At 46.0% G+C, this 25,301-nt stretch overlaps 1 protein-coding gene across 4 annotated transcripts in view; it reads left to right on the top strand.

Moving 5' to 3' along the window:
- The window catches only part of LOC113817708 (uncharacterized), a 303,937-nt gene that overhangs the window by 190,775 nt on the left and 87,861 nt on the right, over positions 1-25,301 (top strand). For all 4 annotated transcript variants that reach the window (XM_070125592.1, XM_070125593.1, XM_070125594.1 and 1 more), the window contains exons 2-3: positions 17,573-17,744; positions 21,028-21,136. In XM_070125592.1, coding sequence (XP_069981693.1) covers positions 17,573-17,744; positions 21,028-21,136 — 281 coding nt within the window. The remainder of the gene's footprint in view (positions 1-17,572; positions 17,745-21,027; positions 21,137-25,301) is intronic.

Below are 25,301 nucleotides of genomic sequence, written 5' to 3' on the forward strand. Positions count from 1 at the left end.
AACGAGGTTAGCAAGTGTCCTAATTTTCATTATTTTTATTTTTTATGGTTACTTAGTAATCTAGAAACTGAGTGATATATAAATAAATAAATAAATATATATATATATAGATAGATAGATAGATAGAGACAGACAGACAGACAGACAGACAGACAGACAGACAGACAGACAGACAGCGAGGCAGCCAGACAGAGCGAGAGTGAGAGAGTGAGTGTGTGAGAGAGAGTGGGTGTGTTTGTGTGTGTGTGTGCGAGTGATTGTGTGAGCATGAGAGAAACAGGCAGAAAAACAGATGAACAGACAGAATACAGAAAACGTTAGAATTCCTTCTTAGTACACCCGCCGAGAGTTTCGTTCCCAATTCATTACGTTAATGGTTCTCCCTGACTCCTCACCAGGCCCTTCGGCGCGTCACCTCTGCGATGAAGGAGTCTCGCAGGATAACGAATTTCGCATCTGCAAGAAGGAAGAGCTAGAAGGAAAGGAATCAGGTTATGGCAACGGGATTTTTCATTCGTGGCCGAAATGCCTGGGGGAGGTCTGGGGGGGGGGTATACGCTGCGTAATCCCTGTGTGATGGAAGAGGGGAAAATTACTGGCTTCCATGGGTTAGGTAATCTTTTGGATGTGACACGCATCCATACGCACACGCATACGCATATGCACGCACCGTCGCAAAGCATAGAAATATACATGCACGCACAGACACAGAAACAGACGGAGAGAGAAAGAATGATGAAGGGATGTTTTTTTCCGACACTGAATCCGGAATCTGGAATTTTAGAAACTGGAACCAGAGATAATTTCACGATTAGTTCTATTAACTTAATTACTAACTTCGGGCCAATATAGTACATTTGAAATTTTATCGCCGAGTTAAAACTGGAACTGGAATTAGTTTATTGACTTAACAGATGAAAAGTGAAAATCGTTGCTGGAAAGTACTTTGTGATTTTTCTCGCAAGACCAATAATGGTGGCCAGTGAAGTTAGCGTCATTTTCGGATTGCGGAAGTTTATGGTGAAAGCATTTTGCAGCAGATTCGGTTTTGGTAAAATGCTGTGATTATTTGCTGCTGTTTTTATTTCTCTTTTATGCGTAGAATCTTCATGCTTGGGAGCATTTATAGACGAGGGATGTCAGGTCCAATTTAACTTGTATTTATTTCCATTTCCTGAAAGATCTTGGAAATTTTCGAAATTGGCAGACACTGATATTAGTGTGATCCCTTGATAATTGGTGTCTTGTCAGTTCTTTGTTCATTCCTTTGTTGACATCGTCGGCGTCGAGCTGCAGTCAAGAGGCTCCTCATGCAGCATTCAAAGACCACAATGCGCCCTCGCGATCCGGCAGTCAAAAGCCACATCCTCTTGAGACGGGAGTCCTCAGAAAACCTAAGTCGTTCAACGTTCTCAAGACCAAAGCGGTGCGTCGGAGGGAAACTTGTATAATTATTATTATTAGTTCCGTTATTTATTGGGCATGTTTGTTTTAGGAAACGGTTGCTTGATATTTCCGTCTATTTTTTCAAAGGCAAAAAGTGGGAAATTCACCTACCTCTAATTTCTACCCCGATACCTACTGTACCCCGACCCTAACTTGAACCCCAACATCAACCCCACCCTCGCAGCCTTTCCTCCCCTTCCCTTCGCCTCCTTTCTCTCCCCCTTCGCCTCCTCCCCCCTCACCTTCTCCCTCTGCTTTCTCCCTCCTCCTTCCCCCTCGCCTCCCTCCCTCCCCTCCTTCCTTCCCCCCTCTCCTCCTTCCTTCCCTTCCCCCTTGCCTCCTTCCCCCCTCTCCTCCTTCCTTCCCTTCCCCCCTTGCCTCCTTCCCCCCTCTCCTCCTTCCTTCCTTTTCCTCTTCCCTCCTTCCACTTTTCCTTCCTCCCTCTCCCTTCTTCTTGTCTTTTCCCCTTCCTTCCTTCCTTCCTTCCCTTGTTCCTTCCCCTTCCTTCCTTCCCTTCCCCTGTCTCTTGCCTCCTTTCCTTCCCTTCCTTCCTCCTTTCTCCTTCCTTTCCCCTTCCCCCTTGCCTCCCTTCCTTCCCCTCTCCTCCTTCCTTCCCTTCCCTGTTTTCCCTTCTCCTTCCTTCCTTCCTTTCCTTCCTTTTCCTTCTTTTCCTTTCCTTCCTTCCTTTCCTTCCTTCCTCTCTCTCCCTTTTCCTCCTTTCCTTTTCCTCTCTTGTCTTCCCTCTCCTTTTCCTTTTCCTTTCTCCTTCCTTCCTTTCCTTCCTTCCTTCCCTTCCTCTTTTCTCCTTTTCCTTTTCCTCTTTCCTTTCCTGTTTTTCCTTTCCTTCCTTTCCTTTCCTCTCTTCCTTCCTTTTCCTTCCTTTCCCTTTCCTTTCCTTCCTCCTTCCTTTCCTTCCTTCTCCTTTCCTTTCCTTCCTTCCTTTCCTTTCCTTTCCCTCCTCCTTTTCCTTCCCTTTCCTCCTTCCCTCCTCCTTCCTCCTTCCTCTTTCTTCTTTCTTTTTCTTTCTTTCTTTTCCTTCTTTTTCCTTCTTTCTTCTTCCTTTTCCTCTTTTTCCTTTTCTTTTCTTTTTTCCTTCTCCTTCTTCCTCTCTTTCTCCTTTTCCTTTTCCTTCCTCTTCCTTTTCCTTCCTTTTCCTTTCCTCTCTTCTCTTCCTTTTCCTTTTTCTTTCTTTCCTCTTTTCTTACTTTTCCCCTTTTTCCTTTTCTCTTCTTCCTTTTCCTTTTCCTTTTTCCCTCTTCTTCTTTCCTTCCTTTTTCCTTTTCCTTCTTTCCTCTCTCTTCTTCTTCCTTTTTCCTTTTCCTTTTTCCCTCTTCCTTCTTTTTCCTCTTTTCCTTTTTTCTTCTTCCTTTTTCTTTTTCTTTCTTTTCCTTTTCCTTTTTTTCTCTTGTTCTCGTTTCCTCTTTCTTCTTCTTTCTGCCTTTTTCTCTTTCTTCTTCTTCTTCTTTCCTTCTTTTTCTTTCTTCTTTTTTTCTTTTTTTCTTCTTCTTCTTTTTCTTTCCTTTTCTGCGTTTCTTTTCCTTTTTTTCCTTTTCTCTTTCTTCCTTCCTTTTTTCCCTTTTTTCCTTCCTTCCTTTTTCTCTGCTTTTTCCTTTCTTCTTCCTTTTCCGTTTTTTTCTTTTTCTTTCCTTTTTCCTTCTTTTTCCTCTTTTTTCCTCTCTTTTTCTTTTTCCTTTTCCTTTTCCTTTTTTCCTCTCTTTTTCCTTCCTTTTCCTTTTTCTTCTTCTGCTTTTTCCTTTTCCCTCTCTTGTCTTCGAATGAGTACGCGACGTCCTGCTCGTCATGGAGGCAGCGCCAAGGCGGCTCATGAAAATAAACACGGAGGCTTATTTGTGGCTACTGTGTCTTTGGGAAGAGGGGAGGGAAGAGGAAGAGAAGGGATAGAACGGATAGAAGATGAAGAGAAAGAGGGCAGGAAGAGGAAGAGCGGGAAAGTTGGAATGAAAATGGAAAGGGAAAAGAAAGAGGAGGGAGAGAGAGGGGACAGGAGGAGACGAGGGGAGGGAGAGGCGAAGACATGCCTAACACTTGAGCTTTAGTGGAAAACGATGTTGCAGTGTTGATTCTGCAATAACGTGTCGGCGGAGACAGATGCAGACAGGATGTGAGTGTAGGAGTTTTAACGGTTCAAGGATGTCGCATTTTTACGCAAGTTTCGTGGAAGGAGTCGTGAGGTCATGATGTCACCCCCCCCAACCCTTCCCTTTCTCATTCCTTCCAGTAAGGGGGGAGGAGGGGGTAAAGGGAGTGGAAGGAAGGAGGGAGGGAGGGATGTAGGAAGGAGGTGGCGGAGGGGGGAGGGAGTGAAGGAGGGGAGGGAAAGAGGAAAGGACACGGGCGTGGGAATCCTGTTGCGGATATTGTGGGGTTGAGAAATGAGGTTTGCGTTGTGGTTGGAAAAAGACGGATTGTTGACAGGAGTTGGGAGTCTTCCTCTTTGTGTTTGTTTGTAGGACCAAAGGCGTGGGTTGGTGAGGGAGCGGGTTAGCTTCGGGCGTGATGGATGTTGGCGAGTGAGTGATGTGCAGTCAAGGAATAGCTGGGCCAAGGGTAGGCCCGCTGACTGAGTGAGTCATGTGTCCTACGTAAGGAAGGTAATAGTAGATAGAACTCTCCATGTGCTTTTGGTGGATTTCTTTTAACTCAAACATAGGTTGCAAAATTCAGTGAACGAAGAGAGAGGGAGAGAGAGGGAGAGAGAGGGAGAGAGAGGGAGAGAGAGGGGGAGGGAGAGAGAGGGGGAGAGAGAGGGAGGAGGAGGGGGAGAGGGAGAGAAAGGGGGAGGGAGAGGGAGGGAGGGAGAGGGAGGGAGAGGGAAAGAGAGGGAGAGAGAGAGAGATGTAGATGGAGAGAGAGAGAGAGAGAGAGAGAGAGAGAGAGAGAGAGAGAGAGAGAGAGAGAGAGAGAGAGAGAGAGAGAAAATCGTTGATTAACATGAAACAAACAAAGGGAATTAGAGCCCAAGTTTCGATTTGGCCGATGACGTCACAATGCATAATGGATTTGTGCCGATGCCTTTTGTTCTCAACATTTGTTTTTTTTTTATTTTTGTCACAAAAAACACCTGGATTGCTCGAAAGTTCTGAAGGGGAAGGATCGTGATAACAGTTTACAAAAGTAACCAAAGATGTATGCAGTGGGAGATATACATTCTCTATCAAATACAAACAGTTCATTGAAAAGAATTCTGTCGCTTTACTCGCTTCTAAACATTGGTAGAATCTCTCCTTCTCTATCTGTCGATGTATATAACTATCTATTTTTTTGTCTTTATCGTTATATTTATCGCTTTTCTCTGTTTTCTTTTAAGATCTTATCCCCTACTCTTTTTAGTTCCCCCATCTTTCTACTCCACACTCATGAACATTTTCTATCTATTTTTTCCCTTACCTTTCTTTTCTCCTCCATGAATGTTTCCATTATGTTGAACAACTTGTCACTCCTCCACTTCCTCTTCCCCTCCTCTTCTTCCTCTTCATCCGCCCCCTCTTTAGAGCATCGTCATCACCACGTGTTCACGATTGGCCACGTGCTTGGGATGTTGACAGTTAGGTAAGCACGCGCGGCCGTTAACGTATCCGTCTCCCCCTCTCCCCCCTCCTCCCACCTCCCATCTCTCTCTCCCTCTTCCCTTCCCCCGCCCCCCCATCTCTCTCTCCTCTCCCCTCCCCCCGCCCCCCCATCTCTCTCCCTCTTCCCTCCCCCGCCCCCCATCTCTCTCCCTCCTCCCCTCCCCCGCCCCCCATCTCTCCCCTCTTTTCCTTGTCCCCCTCGCCCCTCATATGGCGCTTCCTCCCGTTTCCCCTCTCTACTCTCTCTTCTCTTCTGTCTGGCTTCTTTCCTTTCTCTCTTTCTTTTGAACCTCGCGTGGGTTCCTCTATCTCTATCCTTTCCTGCTTCCTTGCTCTTCTTGTATCCTTTCATTCCTCTTGCTCTGAGTATCTCATTTGTTGCCGCCCACGTTCGTTCGTTGTCATTTTTATATTTTTCCTCCTTCCCCGCTCCTCTTTCTTTTTCCTTCCTTTCCTCTTAACGCTTCCTCACCCCACACTCTCCACGCTCCCCTCCCCTCATCTTTCTCCTTTTCGTCCTCTGCCTCCTCTCACTCTCATCCTTCTCCTTTTCCTCCTGTGCCTCCTCTCACCGTCTTTCTTCTTTTCCTTTTCTTCACCCTTCAGACTCCACTTCTTCCTTCCCTTCTCATCTTCCTCTTCCTCCTCTACCTCTTCGCCTTTCCCCTTCACTTCGTCTTCTCCCCTTCCTCCCTTTTCTCCGTTTCCTCCATCTACCGTCTTTCTTCTTCCTCCTGCTTCCCTCCCCCTTCCCCTCCGCCTCGTCTCAATCTGCGCCTCGCACCCCCCCCCCCCGCTTCGCCTGCAGCTTGTTTTCCGCCCTTTATCTCCCTGGATCCTCTCTCCTCTTTTATTATTTCGTCTTTGTTACGCCTTGTTTGCCTTTGTTTCATTTGCTTACCTGCCGAGGTATCTTTCTCTTTCTCTCTTTCTTCTCTGCTTAGCAGGACGCAGGACGTAGAAAAAAAAATGAAAGTAAACATCTGAATAACTGGTCATATAATTCATCTGATTTTTTTGCTCAATCCAGATTTTTGTTGTGGATTTTTTTGCGATTGCAGTCGTGGGAGATAAGTCACACCCACAAGTTTTTTTGTGGGTGTAGCGTTTGCAACAGCTTCTTGTTAGAAAACAGAGAAATCCTTTGATGCATTTTTTGTATAAATAGAATCCTTCGGTTATGGAATTTAGTGAGAGTGAGTGAGTGAGTGAGTGAGTGAGTGAGTGAGTGAGTGAGTAAGTGAGCGAGAGACAGAGAGACAAAGAGAGAGTGAAAGCGAGAGTGAGAGTGAGAGCGTGAACGAGAGCATGAACGAGACAGAGAGCGAGCGAGACAGAGACAGACAGACAGACAGACAGACAGACAGACAGACAGACAGACAGACAGACAGACAGACAGACAGACAGACAGAGAGAGAGAGAGAGAGAGAGAGAGTAGAGAGAGAGAGAGAGAGAGAGAGAGAGAGAGAGAGAGAGAGAGAGAGAGAGAGAGAGAGAGGGGGGGGGGGGATCAAAATATTTGAATGCACAGTCGTCGCTCAGTCCTATTCGTCAGCATTTCTTTGCGGAGCCGAAGTCGCAGGGGTTTTCTCAAAAGGTCATGAGTGTCATTAAAAGGTCGTGGTCTTTGTGAGCGATTTTCGTTTTCTCTTCGTATACATGGTCGTCACTTCGCCTATGCCTTCTCCTCTTTCATCAGATTTTACAACTTTCTTCGCAATAATTTCGTATTTTATGTCCTCTTCCCCTCCTTTCCTTTCACTTTTATTCGTTCTTGGGCCACTTCTCTTTTATCTTATTCTTTTATTACTTGTATTTCCACTTTTCTTGCGCCTGTATCTTTCATTTCATATTTTTTCACACTATATCAACTTTTTATTTTTTTTATTCCATTGTATATGTAATCATTTCATCTTCCATCCATTATCCACTCCTCCTGTTATCACTACTTGTTCCGTATTTCCTTCTTTAGTAAACCTAATATCATGTTATCTTGCTCTATTTTTCCTTCGGAGTGTTATTTTATTTATATGACTTTATGTGTGTGTGTGTGTGTGTGTGTGTGTGTGTGTGTGTGTGTGTGTGTGTGTGTGTGTGTGTGTGTGTGTTTGCGTGCGTGCGTGCGTCTTTGCTTATATTTTCCGCGCATGTGTGTGTGTATGCATATGTTTGTGCGTGTGACTGTGTGCATGCGTGCGTCTTCGCTTATATTTTCCTCGTTTTTCTCCTTGGTTGATTTCTCGCCAACGCCCGCCTTTCATATCTCATTCGTTCCTTTTTCTCGAGCGTCTCGTTTCTTTCTTCATCACCACTTCACCTTCACCTTTGACACTCTCAGTTCCCCTTGTTCCATCTTTATCCACGTCTTCTCTCCATTTCTTGCGTGCCTTAGTAAAACCCGCAGCGTCTTCTCGGTGTTCTCTCTCTTCCTCTTTCGCCCGTGTCCTTCCCCTTCCTCTCTTTTGTCCGCTGCTTAACTTTTTTTATCCTATCTGTTCCTTCCCGTCTTCCTTTCATGTCCTTCCCCTGTCAATTTTCCCGATTCTCCTCTGGTTCCAGTGTTCGCCAAACTTTGTGGTAGATTCTAATGTATTTATATATCCGTCCATTTGGCTACATGATAATTTGCTGAACTATTCACGATTAGGTTCTTTTTTCCATGCACTGCATCGCCCCCCCCCTTCAACTGCTGATGTATAATCTCTTCCCACTCCCCACACCCCACTCCCCACACTCCACACTCCACTCCCCACTCCCTCTTCAGCGCACCTGCCGCGACCTGTTCCTTAGCCTCTGCTTGCCCAATCATCCTCGGATTGTTTGTGTGGAGGAACCCGTCTGCAGGTTGCCATCTTCGTCTCCAGTTCCCTCTGGTCCAGCTGCTGCTCAGACCCCTATCTTCTCCTCCTCTTTTTCTTTCTTCTCCTTTTATTTTTACTGCTTCTCATTCTCTGCCTCCTCCTCCTATCCTACTCCCTGTCATCCCCATTTTCCTTCGCATCTTCCTCTGTCTTCTGCAATTCTTCGTGTTCCTTCCCTTCTTCCTTCTCCTCTACCTATTCCCTTTGCATTTGCTTTACCATTTCTTCCTCTTTCTCCTCCTTCGGTGCCACCTGTTCCTCCTCCTGTCCCTCCTCCTCCTTCCCCCCCCTCCCCATCGTCACACTTCGACTCATCTCTCTCGCCCTTTCTCCCTTTCCCCGCATTTATTTCGTGTTTTCATTCCGAGGTTTCCATGTGTGTTATTTGTTCTGCTACACCGACTTGTTTCCCGGAATCATTAGAACGGCTTCCGAGATTGGTGAACTTTCTTGCCTCATTCGGTTTATCAGAATAATAAACTCGAATGGCGTCTTTGAAGGGTTAAGAATCACGTCGCCCATTCGTCTGCCTGGAGGGATCTCGGTGTTCTGCCTAAATCTTTCTTTTCCTTCGTTACTCCGGGTCTTCCTTTCCCTTCCATTCTCTCTTTGCATCTTTCTCAGGTTCGTTCTTCCCTGTTCTCTGTATTTTTCAAGTTTTCTCCATTTGTCTAGTCTAGGTCAAGTCTTTTTTTTTTTAACTAGACCAGCTTCTCCCTTTTCTTTTCACTTCTATCCTCTCCTCCGCGCTCCTACCCTATCCTCCCTTTTTCTCATCTCTCCTCCCCACTTCTTTCCCCACTCTTTTTCACTTTTTCCTTCTCGTCCCTTTCTCTCCCCTCCCATCTCCTCTCTCCTCTTCCCGCCCCTCGTTTCCTCACTTCCTCTCTTCATCTCTTTACTCTCCACGCTTTTCCCTCTCATCCTCTTTCCTCCTTCTATTTCTTCCCTTCTCAATCCCTTTCCCTTTGCCACCTCTCTCCCTTCTCCTTCACTCCCCCACTCCCCTCTACCTTCTCCCATCCCCTCCCCTTGCCTTCTGACCAACACTTCTGCACGTATCTCTTGTATTTCGCTGCCTTTCATCCCAGGGACTATTGAGTGAAAGTACTTTTTTCGAGCGAGTGTTGAGTCGATGGATCAATACGAGGGGGTGAGGGGAAAGAGGGAGGGGGAGAGATGCAGGATTTTGTTTTAATTCCATTTGTTACATTGGATATTCTTTGCTGTGACATGCTATCTGTTTTATTCTGCTTCTAAATCTCCCCCTGTGTGCAAGGAATGGCCGGGGTTTCCATCCACTGGCAGGTCAGCAAGATTGCTAGACGAGAACACTAACCGTTGCACGACACAGCTCACAGGAAGTAGATTTAAGGGGAAAGGGAGATGTGTAAGTACGGATTAAGGGAGGAGAAAGTGAGGAAGTGGGAGATACATCATTTGAGGATGAAGGAAAGAGAACGAAAAGGGGTAGATTGATAGGGAAGGGAAAGGGATATGCGTAATGCAAGAAAGGGAAACAGTTGAGAAGGAAAAGAGGAAACGATTCAGAGGGAAAGTAAGAAACTCGACGTAAGAGTGAAGTTAAGATAAAATGAAGGGAAAGAGGTAAGGGGAAAGGAAGATTTACATGATAAGGAGAAGAGAAGCCCAACGCAAGAGTAAAGGAAGGAGAAGGGTAGAGAGAAAGAGAGATGTACTTGATAAGAAAGGAGAAAGGGAAATTTTCGACGCGAAAAAAATGAGTGAGGGAAAGAATGACAAAGATGAGGTAGAGAGGAAGAGGGGTCGGGGAGGGAAGGGAAGTGGGGGGGGGTTGCCTTTGACTGGTTGTCATATCTATGCAGGCCGGTAATGACAGTTCCGGTGGCGTGTCAAAAGGAGCATCGAAAGGCGTCCTAATGCACATCTGTAGAGAATAAGATGAAGCAGAAATGAATGTAGATAAGGTCATACAAGGAAGGAAGGAGAAAAAATGGAAGGAGGAAATATAAAAATAAGAAAAAGGAAAAAAAAAACTCGGTGGCGCTGGTGAATGAGAGTAAGAGATAATGGGAGGGAGAAAGGGAAAGGGAAAGCGAAAGGCAAGGGAAAGTGAAAGGGAGAGGTAAGGGGAAAGAGAAGGGAAAAGGGAAAGGAAGGGGAAGGAGAAGGCGTGAGAAAAAGAGAGAAGGAAAATTAAAATGGAGAAGGAAAATAGAATAGGGAAAAAGGGGGGAGGGAGTGGGAGGAAGTGAGGGAGTGATGAGAGAGAGGGAAAAGGTGGGGAATAGAGACGCGGATAGATAGATACATACATACAGGCTGGAGAAGAGAAAGAACAAATGTTTGTATATATAATGTGAGAGTAAAAAAGGAGGAGAAAAGAAAAGAAAAAAACGAATAGAGTAAGAAAAGGGGGGAATAGAGACAGGGATAGATAAATGCATACATACAGACTGGAGGAGAAAGAATAAATGTTTGTATATATAATGTGAGAGCAAACAAAGGAGAAAAGAAAATGAAAAAAATCAAAAATAGAAAGAAAACGGGGGAATAGAGACGGGGATAGATAAATATATACATACAGACTGGAGAAAAGAAAGAAGAAATGTTTGTGTATATACAATGTGATACCAAAAAATGAGAAAAGAAAAGAAGAAAAAAAAACGAAGATAGAAAGAGCAAGAGGTTGAAAGAGCGCACTTTCACGAGCGTATGTTAATGATGGGTACATCTCGTGGCTGCAGAGACGCGGAAGAAAAGATCGACATGAATTATCCAAGTATTTCACTCACAGCCGGCGTGCGTGCGTGTGTCCGAGGGGGGAGCTGTGTACCTGCACGTGTGTTGACCATCCTGTGCACACACCTGTCTGCCTGACTGTACACACTGCCTTAGTGGGAGGGCTGTGTACATGTGCTTGCGTGTTTGTTTGTGTGTTTGTTCGCGGGTACGTCTATTCGCGCGCGTGTGCGTATGCTTGAGAGCAAGAGCAAGAGAGTTTTGAATTTCGAGTTAAAGAGTTGAAGTGAGAAAGAGGACAAGAAAGAGTGCGCAAGGAAGAAAACGAGAGAGAAAGAAAGAAAGAATTAAAGAGCGAGAGAGGGGAAGAGTGAGAGAGTGAGAGAGTCAGTGAGTCAGTGAGAGTGACACCGAGACAGAGGCAGAGACAGAGAAGAAAATAGAAAGAAAGAGAGAAAGCATGGGCATGGGAAGGATAAGAATGAGCGGGAAATAATTCTTACAAATATATGTATGTTTAGAGCGGAGTGATGACTGTCTTTAATCATGTTTCACCCAATGATTTCAGCTTGATCAAGTGTGTAGGGAGGCGGAGGAAGGGAAGGGAAAAGTAGAGGAAGGAGGGACGAAGGAGAAGGCAAGGGAGGTAGAAGGGAATGGAAGGATAGGAAAGGAAAAAATAGAAGTGAAGGGAGGGGAGGAGAGAGAAAGGGAAAGGAAGGGAGAGGAAAGGGAAACGAAGGAATGATAGGAGATGGAAGGGAACCAAGAGAACAGAAAAGAGAGAAGGAGAGGAAGGGACGCAATGGAAAGGAAAGGAGACGAAAGAGGGGGAAGGAAGGGAAGAGAATTCCTGCTTCACAACAATAGACAATCAGGAAGGGTTAGGTAGAGGGGGAAGGAGGGGGAGAAGACCCCGACACTCGACCTGGAAGAGCATGGATTGTTGTAGGTAACTTGACCCAGGAGTCCCCAGGGCAGGCGTGGGGTGCTCTCTCTCTCCCTCCCCCTACCCACCTTCCCCCCTCCCCCTACCCACCTTTCCCCCCTTCCCCTACCCACCTTTCCCCCCAGCGACTACAGCACCCCCTCCATCCCTTTGGACCACCCGCTCGAGCCCACCTTGCATGTAGCCATCTTCACACGTAGCCCACCCTGTGCTCTGCTCCAGCCCACACCTCGCCTCCTGCTCTAGCCCAGTGTAGGGATGGCACGCCCCCTTTTGTTGTAGAACGTAGCGAAAAATCGTCCCTTGCCGTCTGTGCAACCCCGCGACCACAAACCCACCCCTGTTCACACACCCCATGTAGCCTGTGCTGTGGCCTGTGTCTGATGATGGTACTGGTGATGGAACATTTTTCCTTCTCCCGCAGAATCCTTCCCGGATCAGGCCCACCCGGAGCGCAGGAGTCTTCCTTCTTATCTTTTCTTTTACCCTTCTCCTCCCTTCCTATCCGGTCCCTTCCCAGCCCTTCGTGAATTTTACGCGTCTTTCCTGCCCCATCCACGCTCTTAGAACCAAAGTCTATATAAGTAAGTACTTATATAGACCTTGCTTAGAACTACGTAAAATTACGACCTCAAAGGTAGTAGAGGGTGGGGTGAGGGGGGGTAAAAAGGGAGGGGTTAGTGGGGTTGGCGGCCGTTGTAAGGTAATCCTCCCCCCGATCGACCTTCTGCGCGAGACTGTCGATAAATGTGGCGATAGCAGATGTCGGGGAAGGAAAAACTGGTGTCATCGTGCTTTCGGTGCGTTGGTGGGGTGGTGCATGTCTTCATGTTCTCGATTTGCACGCTCAACGATGTATGTGCGAACGAAAAATATTCAAAAGGAAGAAATAGAAAAATTGACGAATAGCGTTTTAGACCACCCGCATGTCGAACAGATTTCCCCCACTCACATCATACACGCTATCTACAGTCCCATTTGCTATATATATATATATATATATATATATATATATATATATATATATATATATATATATATATATATATATATATATATGTATATATATATATATATATATATGTATATATATATATATATATACATATATACATATATACATATATACATATATACATATATACATATATACATATATACACACACACACACACACATATGTATATATATATATATATATATATATATATATATATATATATATATATATATATATATATGTATATATATTTATATTTATATATATATATATATATATATATATTTATATATATATATATTATATATATTAAATATTATATATTATACATTATATATTATATATATATATTATATTATATATATATATATTCATATTTATATTTATATTTATATATATATTTATATATTTAAGTATATATACATACATATTTCTTTTTCTTTTTCAATTATTACACCTTTTACTTCGCACAGAATTCTCGTGTTATTGACGGAAGTCCTGAAGGTGACAGCTGGTAGTGATTGAACACGGCGTCTCACAGGAAGGTTGTCATGTGACCGTGACACTGTGACACCTTGGGTCCCTAACGTCGGGACACTAAGATTAGATTTTTTTTTTTTTATTATTATTTTAACGTTTTTGTGGTGGATGGGTTCTTAAGGGCAGTATTATTATAAACTTGAAAACTGTATTGTGTGCATCATATCCATATACCTAAAAACGATATTGTGAGAAAAAAAGATTCATGTTTGTTATTGGACGTAAAGTCAGAATATTGTAATATCTTAAACATTTTTTTCCCGCAGAAGTGAATCTTAGAAAATGTCAAGGAACGATTTGCCACACAAGACGCAGGACAAGCCTATTCGAGCAAAATGTACTGTCTTGGCGTCAATTTGATATCGGGCGTGGATGGGGGGGGGGAGATGTAGAGGGGAGGAGGTTTGTAGAGAAGGGGGTCGGGGATGGGGAGGAAAGGATCGTAGGGGAGAGCAGTGGGGGTTCTACTACGGGGATGAGGAGGGGGGGGGGCATGAAGAGAGAACGGGTACGAAAAACGTAACTGAACTCTTGAGGCTTTTAGTGGGTGCGATGGCGGATGAAACGCCATAAATTGGGACCTAATCTGAGCTCTCATCCCGGCCCTATGGAGAAGGCTCGGAGAGATTGCCTTGGGAGTAAGCGTTCATCGGGATCCACTTCCCCATTTTCGCGCCCCCTCCCATGCGCCCTTCCCACACCTCCACCCCGTGCCCATGCCCCACTCCCCAGTCCCTGATACTCCCCTTTCCACTCCCCTTCTTCCCTCCCATACCCCTACCGCCTGGCCCCAGTCTGCCCCCGACCCCCGTAATCAATCTACGTACGATTTTTATTCTTTCATTTGATTTTGGACCTTGTATAGCCGAGGAGATTAGGAAATGTGAAGTTAGGTAAATAAAGTAATATGCTGATAAATAAAGGTAAAAGAGGTTTAATGACCAAATTAGAATAGGTTAAGTAATAACGTTCACATTACCATATTATCTTACTGCGAGAAGTGCTTCACTGAGAAAATATATTATTTTATGAGACGCTACAACCGTTGCGTCGGTGTTTTATTAATGTCGAATAAAAGCGGCTTCGCTGTTCTTGAATATATATATAAATATATATTACTAATGGTTACTGGGATGCGATTTAACGAAATCCCACGATTAAAGTTGGTTATATTCACGGTGTTGATATTGCCTCGTGAACGGAACTATTGGTGGCTATTACTGGGCGTATAATCCTTTGCATTGTCATTTTAACGAGATTAATGGAGATTATGTATGAATGGAAAATAGAATCATATTGTGCACGAATTTCGTTTAGGTGAGTAATTGGGGAAGTCGTATCTGACATTTTTGAGAATATATATTCGGTATTAAAAAAGATATTTCCGATTGCTCTTAAAGATTTTTTTCCTCCAGAAAAAAGTTATGTGCAGCTTTCTTTACATGTACATTCCTTGATGCTGATGCAGGTTATGATGACCGTTAAATATTTTTGTTTACATTTATCAATATTTTTAACTGCAGATGGCACCCGGATTCTTTTTTTCTTTATTGGGATTCATGAATGTTGTCGAGAAAAGGAAAGTTAGTTCATTATTGGTAGTAATGATATATTCTTGGTATTTTATGTAGTATCATTCATCCAGTATTTCTTCATAAGATAATTTGTACTCTGAACTGCAGGAATTCTCTCGGTATACTGTAGTATATGAAAGACTCCCCGCCAATCTGAAACGTTTTCTGTATGTGTGTATCTCTCTCAAAGAAAACGATTTTTAAGGGGGATTCTATATTATAGTGCATCATAGTACTATAATATTATAGTACTGTTGGCGCTCAGCCTCCGGTTTATTATGATATGAGGCAGCTAATTACTATTGGAACTAATATTACTGATACTACCACTACTTTTGTTATCATTGTTACTGTTAGTAGTATTGGCAGCTGCATTCAGAATGTTAGAGATGAATTCAAAATCGAACTTTAAATTTTCAGATTTGCTATTGGTTTCCAGGTTATTTAGCTAGAATATGACTTAAAATTACTTTCTTCACACCTTTTTTGTTTTTATATGTCATTATAGTTACTCACTTGACAAAAGTACATTTACTTTTTTCTTTGATGCTATTATAGCTTGCACATTTTGTTAAGATATATTATGCGTATAGTTATGTATTTTGCAGTAGCAGTCTAGTGTCTTGAATAAAACACGATATGCGAATGCAATTTCGAAATGCATATTTGAATCATCAAAATTGGGTAGAGAAATCTGAAATGGGGAACCGAGCGTAATCAGTCTACTCGAAACTTATCTCTGTTATCTTTTAACTTCCTCGGCTTTATCACGATGCCCTCACCGCATTAACTGCCCGCTTCCCTCCGCTCCCCTCCTCTTCCGTCTCTACGTATTCTAAAGTAGCCATTCTCCCCTTCTTCCCTTCGCCCACTCTTCCATGCCCCTCTCCCTCATTACAATTCCTCTACCTTCACCCGATGCCACGCCTCCCATTCTCTCCCCTATCCATACCCTATGTGTCCTCCACTTCCCAGTCCCCCATATAACCCATCTTCACCTATTCCCAAAGCCAACATTTATTCTGTGTCTGCCTCTATCCCTGCCATTCCCCTACCCTTTGCCTCTGCCCCTCCAAATTCCCTGCCCAGTTCCCCTCCCACACCCCCTACCCAGTTCCCCCTCCCCGTGTCACCCGTCCTCTGGCCGTGTAAGGTGCTAATGAAAGGTGTGGTGACGATGAAGATTAAGTTTCCTGTGATCGTTATCTTGTGATCCTGCCGCCTAGGGGTTCTGGGGCGGGAGGGGGATTGGAGGGTATGGGGAGGGATACCGATATAGGATTGTGATTAGGGTAAGTGATATGTCGATAGCGCTGCGACATTTAATTTTTTATTCTTTTGTCTTGTTTGTAATATTTGGTGTGTTGCGTGTTTGCCTGTTTTGTTCACGTTGTTTGCTGTGTTTGGGGATGTCTAGCAGCGCTTTATTTGTATTTTATACCATTGTATGAATATAGGAGCGTGAACTGTGAACAGGTAGATAGATTGAGAGAGGGATGGGTGGATGGATACACACACACGCACACGCACACAGAGAGAGAGAGAGAGAGAGAGAGAGAGAGAGAGAGAGAGAGAGAGAGAGAGAGAGAGAGAGAGAGAGAGAGAGAGAGAGAGAGAGAGAGAGAGAGCGAACGAGGTATGGGCACAGAGAATTAAGGATTATATTACATGTATAATGACGGCGGCGGCGGCATCGGCCAGGTAGAGAGGGAGAAGGATGAGAGAGAAGGGGATCACGCGGGGCTTCCAGATCGTGCCTCTTGCAGCCCCCCCTCTCCCTCTCCTTCTCTACCTCTCCCCCTTCTCCTTCTCTACCTCTCTCCCCTCTCCCTCTCCTCTACCTCTCTCCCCTCTCCTTCTCTACCTCTCTCCCCTCCCCTTTTCCTTCTTTACCGCTCTCCTCCTTTGTCACTCCTCCACTGCTGTACCTTTTCTCCACATACTACCATTTCCCCTCTCCTTGTTTTTGTCTGCTCTACCTTCTCTCATAATGTTGCACTTTTTTTCTACTAGCTTCTCTTTTTCCCCTCTTCCTCTTGTTCCTTCTCTTCTGTCGTCGTCCTCCTCCTTCTCCTCCTACTCCTCCTCTTCTTCCTCCTCCTCCTCATTCCATTCCTCTTCCTCCTCCTCCTCCTCCTTCTTCCATTCCTCCTCCTCTTCCTCCTTTCATTCCTCCTCCTCCTCCTCCTCCTCCTCCTCCTTCCATTCCTCCTCCTCCTCCTCTTCCTCTTATAGCCTCGAGGAGCACAAGTGGCCAGTGTGGCACGGGCCGCAGGCTTGGCTGGGTCTTCTTCTCCTTCTCCTTCTTCTCTTCCTCCTCCTCCTCCTGCTTCTTCTGCGACTCGAGGAGGAAGCGAAGCAAAGTTGTGACTCGTGTTCGTGTTCAAGGTTGTTAGTGTGAACGCGAAAAAAAGAAAAAAAAAATACTCAAAACTTTTCTCTATGTGCTCGTAGTGTCTATGCGTTTTGCTTGCGGTGATTATTTTTAGTTTGGAGAGGAAGTTTGTGCGTGCGTGTGCGGGCGTATATGTGCGTGCTTTTGCGTGTGCGGGTTGGTGGGTGGGTGGATGGATGCTTGCGGGCGTATATGTATGCAGATGGTGTGCTGCAAGCTAGTGCATGCTTTAACACTGATGATGAGATAATTGTTGAAATTGTTCTTTTATTCTCCGATAGGATGCATTATTTAGGTGACACTTAATGACCGCAGGTTGTTAGTTGATGATACACCCATAGCCTTCTATTAATAATTAAAAGGGACTAAATACATTCAACCCGAAACTAACAGCGCAGCCACCAAAATATCCTGCTTATTAATAACAAACAAATACATAGAAAATAACCCCCCCCCTTGCCCTCCCAATTACCGAGACGATCTGCCTTTCCAGCCGAGGGCGACCTGAGGAGCTTCAGCGAGAGGCGCGAGCACTTCAGGAGCCGCGATCCAGCCAGCGGCCAAGAGCTCTTCACCCAGGAGTCGAGGCCGCCCGAGCTCGTCCAGCTGTACCGCGACGCCACCGAGACGCCCATACACATCATGCGCGAGATCGACCAGCTCAGGTGGGTGTCGCTTCGTTGTCGTCGTCACAGGCATCGTCATCGTCGTCATTATCAGTATCGGTGTCAAGAGTATGATCATTATCACCATTATCATCCATTATTATCATATTCACCACCACCACCACTATTATCATCATCAGTCATCATCACTGTCATCACCATTATCTGGTCCATTATGAAAGCACATCAGCTCAGACGAATTCGGGGAAAGAAAGGACGGAGAGAGAAGGCAGGTAAGGGGGTAAAGGCGGGCGCATGAGCTGAAGGCATAAATATCGTCATCGTCATTAACAGCGACCCAGCCAGTGAATAACCGCCGTCTTATACCTCGTCATAACCCTAACTGTTGTCACTCTCACTATCGCCACCATTATTCACTCTCACTATCGCCACCATTATTTTGGACATTAGTCTCAATAAACTTTTTGTGACAGAGCAGTATCGGCTGTATCGGCATTAGTAACACTACCAATAGACATAAATTTTCTTGGCATTATTAGAAGTCAACGCAAATTAGACGTCGTATTCCCTCCTCCACTTATAATGCAGGTGAATTTCTTTTCTCTTTTTTTTCTCTTCTTTTTTTTAACACGCCGACCTCCTCGAGTGTGTGAGATAGAGCCGATATTGTTAGTTTCACAGTGAGTGGTTGAGCGCGACGAGGCGGGCGCTGCTACGAAGGTAAGTTAACGAACAGGCGGTAGGATGAGTCAGTGGGAACGATAACAAGGCGAGTTTGTGCTTCTGAAAATGCGAGGTTTGTTTCGGTGGGGGTGCTGCATGGGGGGAGGGGGAGGGGGGTGCGGTAACGAAGGTCGCGATGGGTAGGAGGATGGGGAGGTTCTCTGTTGGGGGAGGCGGGTGAGGGGGGGGGGATTGTCTTTCTTCCTGCTCTATTTCATTCTGGCGCTGTCACTAGCTCTGGCTCTCTTCGTTCTCCACCTCCCTCTCTTTTTGTCTCTGCTTTCTCCTTTTTTTCCTATCCCTTTTCTCTCTCTCCTTTCTCCTCTGTCTCTCCTCCCCCCCTTTCTGTCTTTTTCTCTCTCTCCTCTCTTTCTCTCTCTTCTCTCTTTCTCTCTCTCCTCTCTTTCTCTCTCTCTCCTCTCTTCTCTCTCTCTCCTCTCTTCTCTCTCTCTCTCTCCTCTTTTGTCTCTCTCCTCTCTTCTCTTCTCTCTCTCTCTCTCTCTCTCTCTCTCTCTCTCTCTTCTCTTCTCTTCCCTTATCTTCTCTCCTCTCTCTCTCTCTTTCTCTCTCTCTTTCTTCTCTTCTTTTCTCCTATCTCCTCTCTCTCTCTCCCTCTCTCTCTCTCTCTCTCTCTCTCTCTCTCTCTCTCTCTCTCTTCTCCCCCTCTCTCTCTCTCTCTCTCCCTCTCTTTCTCTCTCTCTCTCTCTCTCTCTCTCTCTCTCTCTCTCTCTCTCTCTCTCTCTCTCTCTCTCTCTCTCTCTCTCTCTCTCTCTCTCTCTCTCTCTCCCTCTTTTTGTCTCTGCTTTCTCCTTTTTTTCCTATGCATTTTCTCTCTCTCCTTTCAACTCTGTCTCTCCCCCCCCTTTCTATCTTTTTCTCTCTCTCCTCTCTTTCTCTCTCTCCTCTCTTTCTCTCTCTCCTCTCTTGTCTCTCTCTCCTCTCTTGTCTCTCTTTCTCTCTCTCCTCACTTTCTCTCTCTCCTCTCTTTCTCTCTCTCCTCTCTTCTCTCTCTCTCCTCTCTTCTCTCTCTCTCTCTCTCTTTTTGCTCTCTCCTCTCTTCTCTTCTCTCTCTCTCTCTCTCTCTCTCTCTCTCTCTCTCTCTCTCTCTCTCTCTCTCTCTCTCTCTCTCTCTCTCTCTCTCTCTCTCTCTCTCTCTCTCTCTCTCTCTCTCTCTCTCCTCTTTCTCTTTCTTCTCCCCCTCTCTCTCTCTCTCTCTCCCTCCCCTCTCTCTCTCTCCCTCTCTCTCTCTCTCTCTCTCTCTCTCTCTCTCTCTCTCTCTCTCTCTCACTCTCTCTCTCTCTCTCTCTCTCTCTCTCTCTCTCTCTCTCTCTCACTCTCTCTCTCTCTCTCGCTCTCCTCTCTCTCTCTCTCTCGCTCTCCTCTCTCTCCCCTCTCTCTCTCTCTCCCCTCTCTCTCTCTCTCCCCTCTCTCTCTCCCTCTCTCTCGCTCTCTCCCTCTCTCGCTCTCTTCCCTCTCTTTTCTTTTCTCTTCTTTCTTCTCTCTCTCTCTTTCTCTTCTCCCTCGCTCTCTTTTCGCCTCTTTCTCCTATCTTTCTGCTTTCCGCCTCTCTTTTTCTCCTTTCTCTCTCTCTCATATTCTCCCTCCCTCCCCTCCCTCCCGTCCCGTCCCGTCCCTCTTCCCTCCCTCCCTCCCTCCCTCCCTCCCTCTCCCCCACTCTCTTCACTCACTCACTCTCTCACTCTCTTTCTCTGCTTCCTCCTCCCTCCTTTCCCTTCCTCTTCCTTCAACTATTTAACTACTCTCCCTTTCTTCCTCACTCTTTCTAATCTTCTCTCTTCTTTTTTTTTCTTCGCTCTCCCTCCCGCTCCCTTTAATCCCCTTCTGCTCTCCCTTCTCTTTGGTTGTTTTCCTCTCTGTTCTTCCCTCCTAACCTTCCCTGCCTTTTGCTTTTCCTCCTACTCTTCCCTTCTCTGTTCTTTGTACCTATGTAGACGTACAAAACACCCCCGTGCAGTGACCCTCTTCACCCGGCGAATTCTAGTGGAATTAAGCGAAGGTTTTATCAGACGAACTGTATCAGAAATTCAGGGAGACTGACAGGTACAGATAGCTGACTCGAACCGTTGGTGCCTTTAAGTTGAATTTTTTGTTATGGTGTATACAAAGCTTAGAGTGAGGCTTATCAGACGCTGGCAAATGTCGGGAGAAGAGTAAGTGGTAAGGTATTGGTTATTTATAGATCAAGGTAGATTTATATGTGAATGGTTTTTGCTAGTTTACGCGGCTAGGATTTTTGCCATAAATAAGGATTAGATTCGTAAGCTCCGTAGCCAAGTTAATGTGTTGAGATGAGACACGTTTATGGTAATGATTAGTCAATAAGATTTTTTTTTTTTTTTTTTTTTTTTTTGTAGTTAAGCAGAGAATTTTATATGGGAATAAATCATGTTGTTTGAATATACTTTCGAGTCACTTATTTTGATACATATTGAAAAAAATATCTATGCTTATTTTGATATTGGCTATGTGTATTTATCTGTTTCTTCTGTGTGTTTCTGAGATTACAGAAAATTGTGGCCTAAGCAAGGTACTCTTATCAGAATTCGTTTCTAATGTACGTTTATGCTATATGTTACAGAGATGACGGGATCCGGAGCTCCAGGTTCTTCTTGTGCGAACCCGTCCTCGGCGACTCCCTCAAGAAGGAGAAATTACGAAAACTCAACCTGGACATCGAAACGAGAAGGGTGAGTACATATCATTTTTGTATAGTCTACCTCTCAAAGTATGTGTTTTCTGTGGTGGGACGGTTCCGTTTTCTGTGGCGGGGACCGATCGCAGAGTGCGCCGCGTGGACTTTTGATTCATTGCCTTTCGTTTTACCTGTTGCAAGCAATCCCCCGTTCAATACGGCGATGCTTTGAAGAATATTTTATTAGCAGGGAACGGGGGCAGGAGGGAAGGGCCGCCATGCGAGTAATATGGAATGGGACGCGGGTGAGGGCTCTGGCGCAAGTTTCCGCAATCATGGTCGGCCGGACGTGCTGTTTTAATGGAGGGTGTGGATGAAGGCGTAGGGAGAGACGAAGAGAAAAAAAAGTGCAGTGACGGACGGAGGCAAGGGTCGACATGATAGTGATTGTGGCGAATTTAATAGTGTGTCTTGGGGAAGGCGAGGGTAGACGAGTAAGTCTGTTAATTACTGATTATCAAGAGAGGGGTCAAGGCACCGGGTCTCCATAATAAGGACGAAGGGTGTCGAGGCTGTTGATAATTGTTTCTGGTGGAAAGGACGGTGCGAGAGCTATGGGCAAGGGGAAGTAACAGGACGTGATTGGGTAGTGACAAGGGCGAGGGGAAAGGATCTCTGATGCAGAGTACTCGCTGTGGGGTCACGACAAGAACTGAAATAGGGCAAAGCGAGGCTAGGGTCGGGATTTATGCGAAGGTATGAGAGAGGGGATAGGAAAAGGGGAATTATGGGAAGTAGAGGTAGAGGAATAGAGGGAGTGGGAGTCGGGGTAAGGGAAATGAGGGAGAGGACGTGTTTTCTAGTGTTTTATGACATTTAAGGGCTTGTCTTGTCATACCTCTTTTGTCATTCTTGCTTCTCCCCTACTCTCGGTACGTATCTAATCCTTCTCCATATTGTTTCTCCCTTTTTTAATCTTTTATCTTTCTATTCCTTGTTATCCTTTCATTCCCTCTCTCACATTTAATATCACCCTCTGCCGCGCACATAAATTATTTCTCCCGTTCTTTTTTATTATCTATGCCACTCCGTCCTGCACCAAGATAATATTTCTCTCTCTCTCTCTCTCTCTCTCTCTCTCTCTCTCTCTCTCTCTCTCTCTATCTCTCTCTCTCTCTCTCTCTCTCTCTCTCTCTCTCTCTCTCACACGCACACGCACACGCACACGCACACACACTCACACGCACACGCACACACACACACACGCACACACACACACACACACACACACACACACACACACACACACACACACACACACACACACATTCATCTATTCATATACTCCCTCTTCTTATCCCACTGACTCTTTCTCATACACATGCATATTCACATGCGGATATACGTACACACATGCAGCACGCATGCACACACACTCAGGCACGCACACATTTTTGTTTCACTATTTTTGTCCGTCCGTCCGTCCGTCCGTCCGTTTGGTGATTAAAATGCTTTATTTGTAGCTCGGGGTTTGCAATTACACTCCTAATGCTTGGTTGTTTTGGGATTGCAAAGGATTGCATTTCTTCTATGGGATATCACGGGGCGTCGTGTTGCGTGCGCTGCGCTAGATTTTTGCTCCCTGGGTCATCATAGTGCGCCATGTTTTTGCTTTGGAGGATTGCATATTTTGGTGCTGAGTTGTAGGGGGCTGCCTCTGCAACTGCACCCGTCTTGCTTCTCTTTGCCTGAGTAAGGACGTTCTGTTTCGGTGGTGACGTTTAATTCATTATTTGGAAGAGGAGGTGGAGGAAATGCAGAGGGGAAGGAAGAGAGGATTGAATATAAGGTGTGATCAGTAGGAAAGAGACAGGACTGGGAAGAGAGAGGGGGGAGGGGGGTGATGGGGGAATGTGCGACTGGGGGCATCACATAACAGGTTGGTTGCCTTGAGGTTGCCATGGGGTTGGCAGGGAGGGCGAGGGGGCCTGCGGTGCGGGAGGGGAACAGGTGAGAGAAGAGGAGAGATGAGAGATAAGGTCGAGAGGGGAGAGGAGATGGGACAAAAGCAGAGGCCGAGGAGTAGGGTCATGGGGTGGAGAGATTGTAGATAGGTGGTTCTTTCTCTTCTCTTTTCTCTCTTCCCTCCTCTCCTCTCCTGTCTCTTTTATCTTTCCATCCCTGCCATCGCCGCTACCTTGCCTCCCCTCCTCCTCTCCCTCGTGTCACGTTGGAGGTCCGCGCCGCGTGACGCCGCACCTCTGCCAGGCTGCGAGGATTCCCCGGCGGACAAATCCTGTCGAAGGTGTGATCCGCACGCGCGCCGCCTCTTAGTCAGGCACTCCCTTCCTCTCGTGCTCTCCTGCTCTCCTGCTATCGCTGTCTCTCTCTCTTTCTCTTTCTCTCTCTTTCTCTCATTCTCATTCTCTTTCTCTTTCTCTTTCTCTTTCTCTTCTTTCTCTTCTTTCTCTTCTTTGTTTTCTCTCTCTCTCTCTCTCTCTCTCTCTCTCTCTCTCTCTCTCTCTCTCTCTCTCTCTCTCTCTCCTCTCCTCTCTCCCTCCCTCCCCTCCTCCCTCCCCCTCCCTCTCTCTCCCTCTCCCTCCCCCTCCCCTCTCCCTCTCCTTCCTCTCCCTCCCTCCCTCCCTCCCTCTCCCTCCCTCTCTCTCTCTCTCTCTCCTCTCTCTCTCTCTCTCTCTCTCTCTCTCTCTCTCTCCCTCTTTCTCTCTTTCTCTCTCTCTCTCTCTCTCTCTCTCTCTCTCTCTCTCTCTCTCTCTCTCTCTCTCTCTCTCTCTCTCTCTCTCTCTCTCTCTCTCTCTCTCTCTCTCTCTCTCTCTCTCCCTCCCTCTCCTCTTTCTCTCTCCCTCTCCTTTCTCTCTCTCCCTCCCTCTCTCCCTCCCTCTCTCTCTCTCCCCTCTCTCTCTCTCTCTCTCTCTCTCTCTCTCTCTCTCTCTCTCTCTCTCTCTCTCTCTCTCTCTCTCTCTCTCTCTCTCTCTCTCTCTCTCTCTCCCTCTCTCCCTCCCTCCCTCTCCCTCCCTCCCTCCCTCTCCCTCTCCCTCTCCTCTCCCTCTCCTCTCCCTCCCTCCCTCTCCCTCCCCCCTCTCCCTTCCTCTCCCTTCCTCTCCCTCCCTCTCCCTCCCTCTCCCTCTCCCTCTCCCTCCCTCTCCCTCTCCCTCTCCCTCTCGCCCTACCTCTCTCCCTCTTTCCCTTTCCCTCTCCCTCTCCTCTCTTTTCCTTTTCTTTCCTATTCGTTTTCTGTCTCACATTCGCTCATCGAACCAAACGACTTCCTTTCATAACACTTTCTTTTCTAACACTTTTTTCGGCTTTTTATTATTACTAGAGAATGAAAGGAGAGGTAAAAGTGAGATAAAGAGAGAGAGGAGTGAGATTTTGCGCACTCTACGGTCAATTAAACTTCCATTGAGTGTTATGAACGCGCAAGCGCACGCGCGTGTGCTCACATATTTGAAATTCATAAGATTATACACCCATCAGTAAAATTAATCGTATTACATTGCGCGCGCCACTGGCTTTTCTCTTTGACGGTAATGGGGTTTCAAATACGCATGAGTGGTCGGCGCTCGAACTGTGGTTGCAGGATTGCAGAGGCGGGGTTGGCGAACCGCGTGGCCCAACCGCCGTTTTCTTTCTCGCGGGGGCAGGGGGTAAGTGGGAGATCGAGGGAGGCTGATTAGCAGGCAGGTTGAGTTAGCAAGCTGAAATGAGAAAGGAGGGTTATGGGTATAATCAGGTAAATGCTTAGTAAGCAGGGTCAAAGAGAAAGATAGCCTGCGTAAGCAGAGATCGAGAAGTAAGGCAAAAATCGAGAAGGGACGGAAAGCATACTTCTAGAAGATAAGGTTAGCAGGCAAACAGAAATTAAGGAGGGTAGGGTGAGTAGGCAAAGCCAGCTCGCAAGCAAGCAGGGAGCGAATGAGAGCTTGATAAGAACGGCGGCGTGGCGTAGCGAGGGGAAGCAAGGAAGGGAATCGAGGTGCACAGCGAAGGCACGCGAGGCGGTTCCTCCAAAGGCTGCTTTCTCCTTTCTCCTTTCTCCTTTCTGCGAAGAGATTTTTGAAAAATGGCCTTTGTGAAGAGGTCTTGGCGAGGTGCTTGCAAATACGTCGGATTCCTCACAAGCCTCGCGGTTATCGGCAATTGACCTGGCCGCAGCGCTTGCTTGCATGCGGCGGAATGAGGGGGACAGAGGAGCGCACGCA

This window comes from Penaeus vannamei, chromosome 9, assembly GCF_042767895.1.
Source record: "Penaeus vannamei isolate JL-2024 chromosome 9, ASM4276789v1, whole genome shotgun sequence".
Lineage (NCBI taxonomy): Eukaryota > Metazoa > Arthropoda > Malacostraca > Decapoda > Penaeidae > Penaeus > Penaeus vannamei.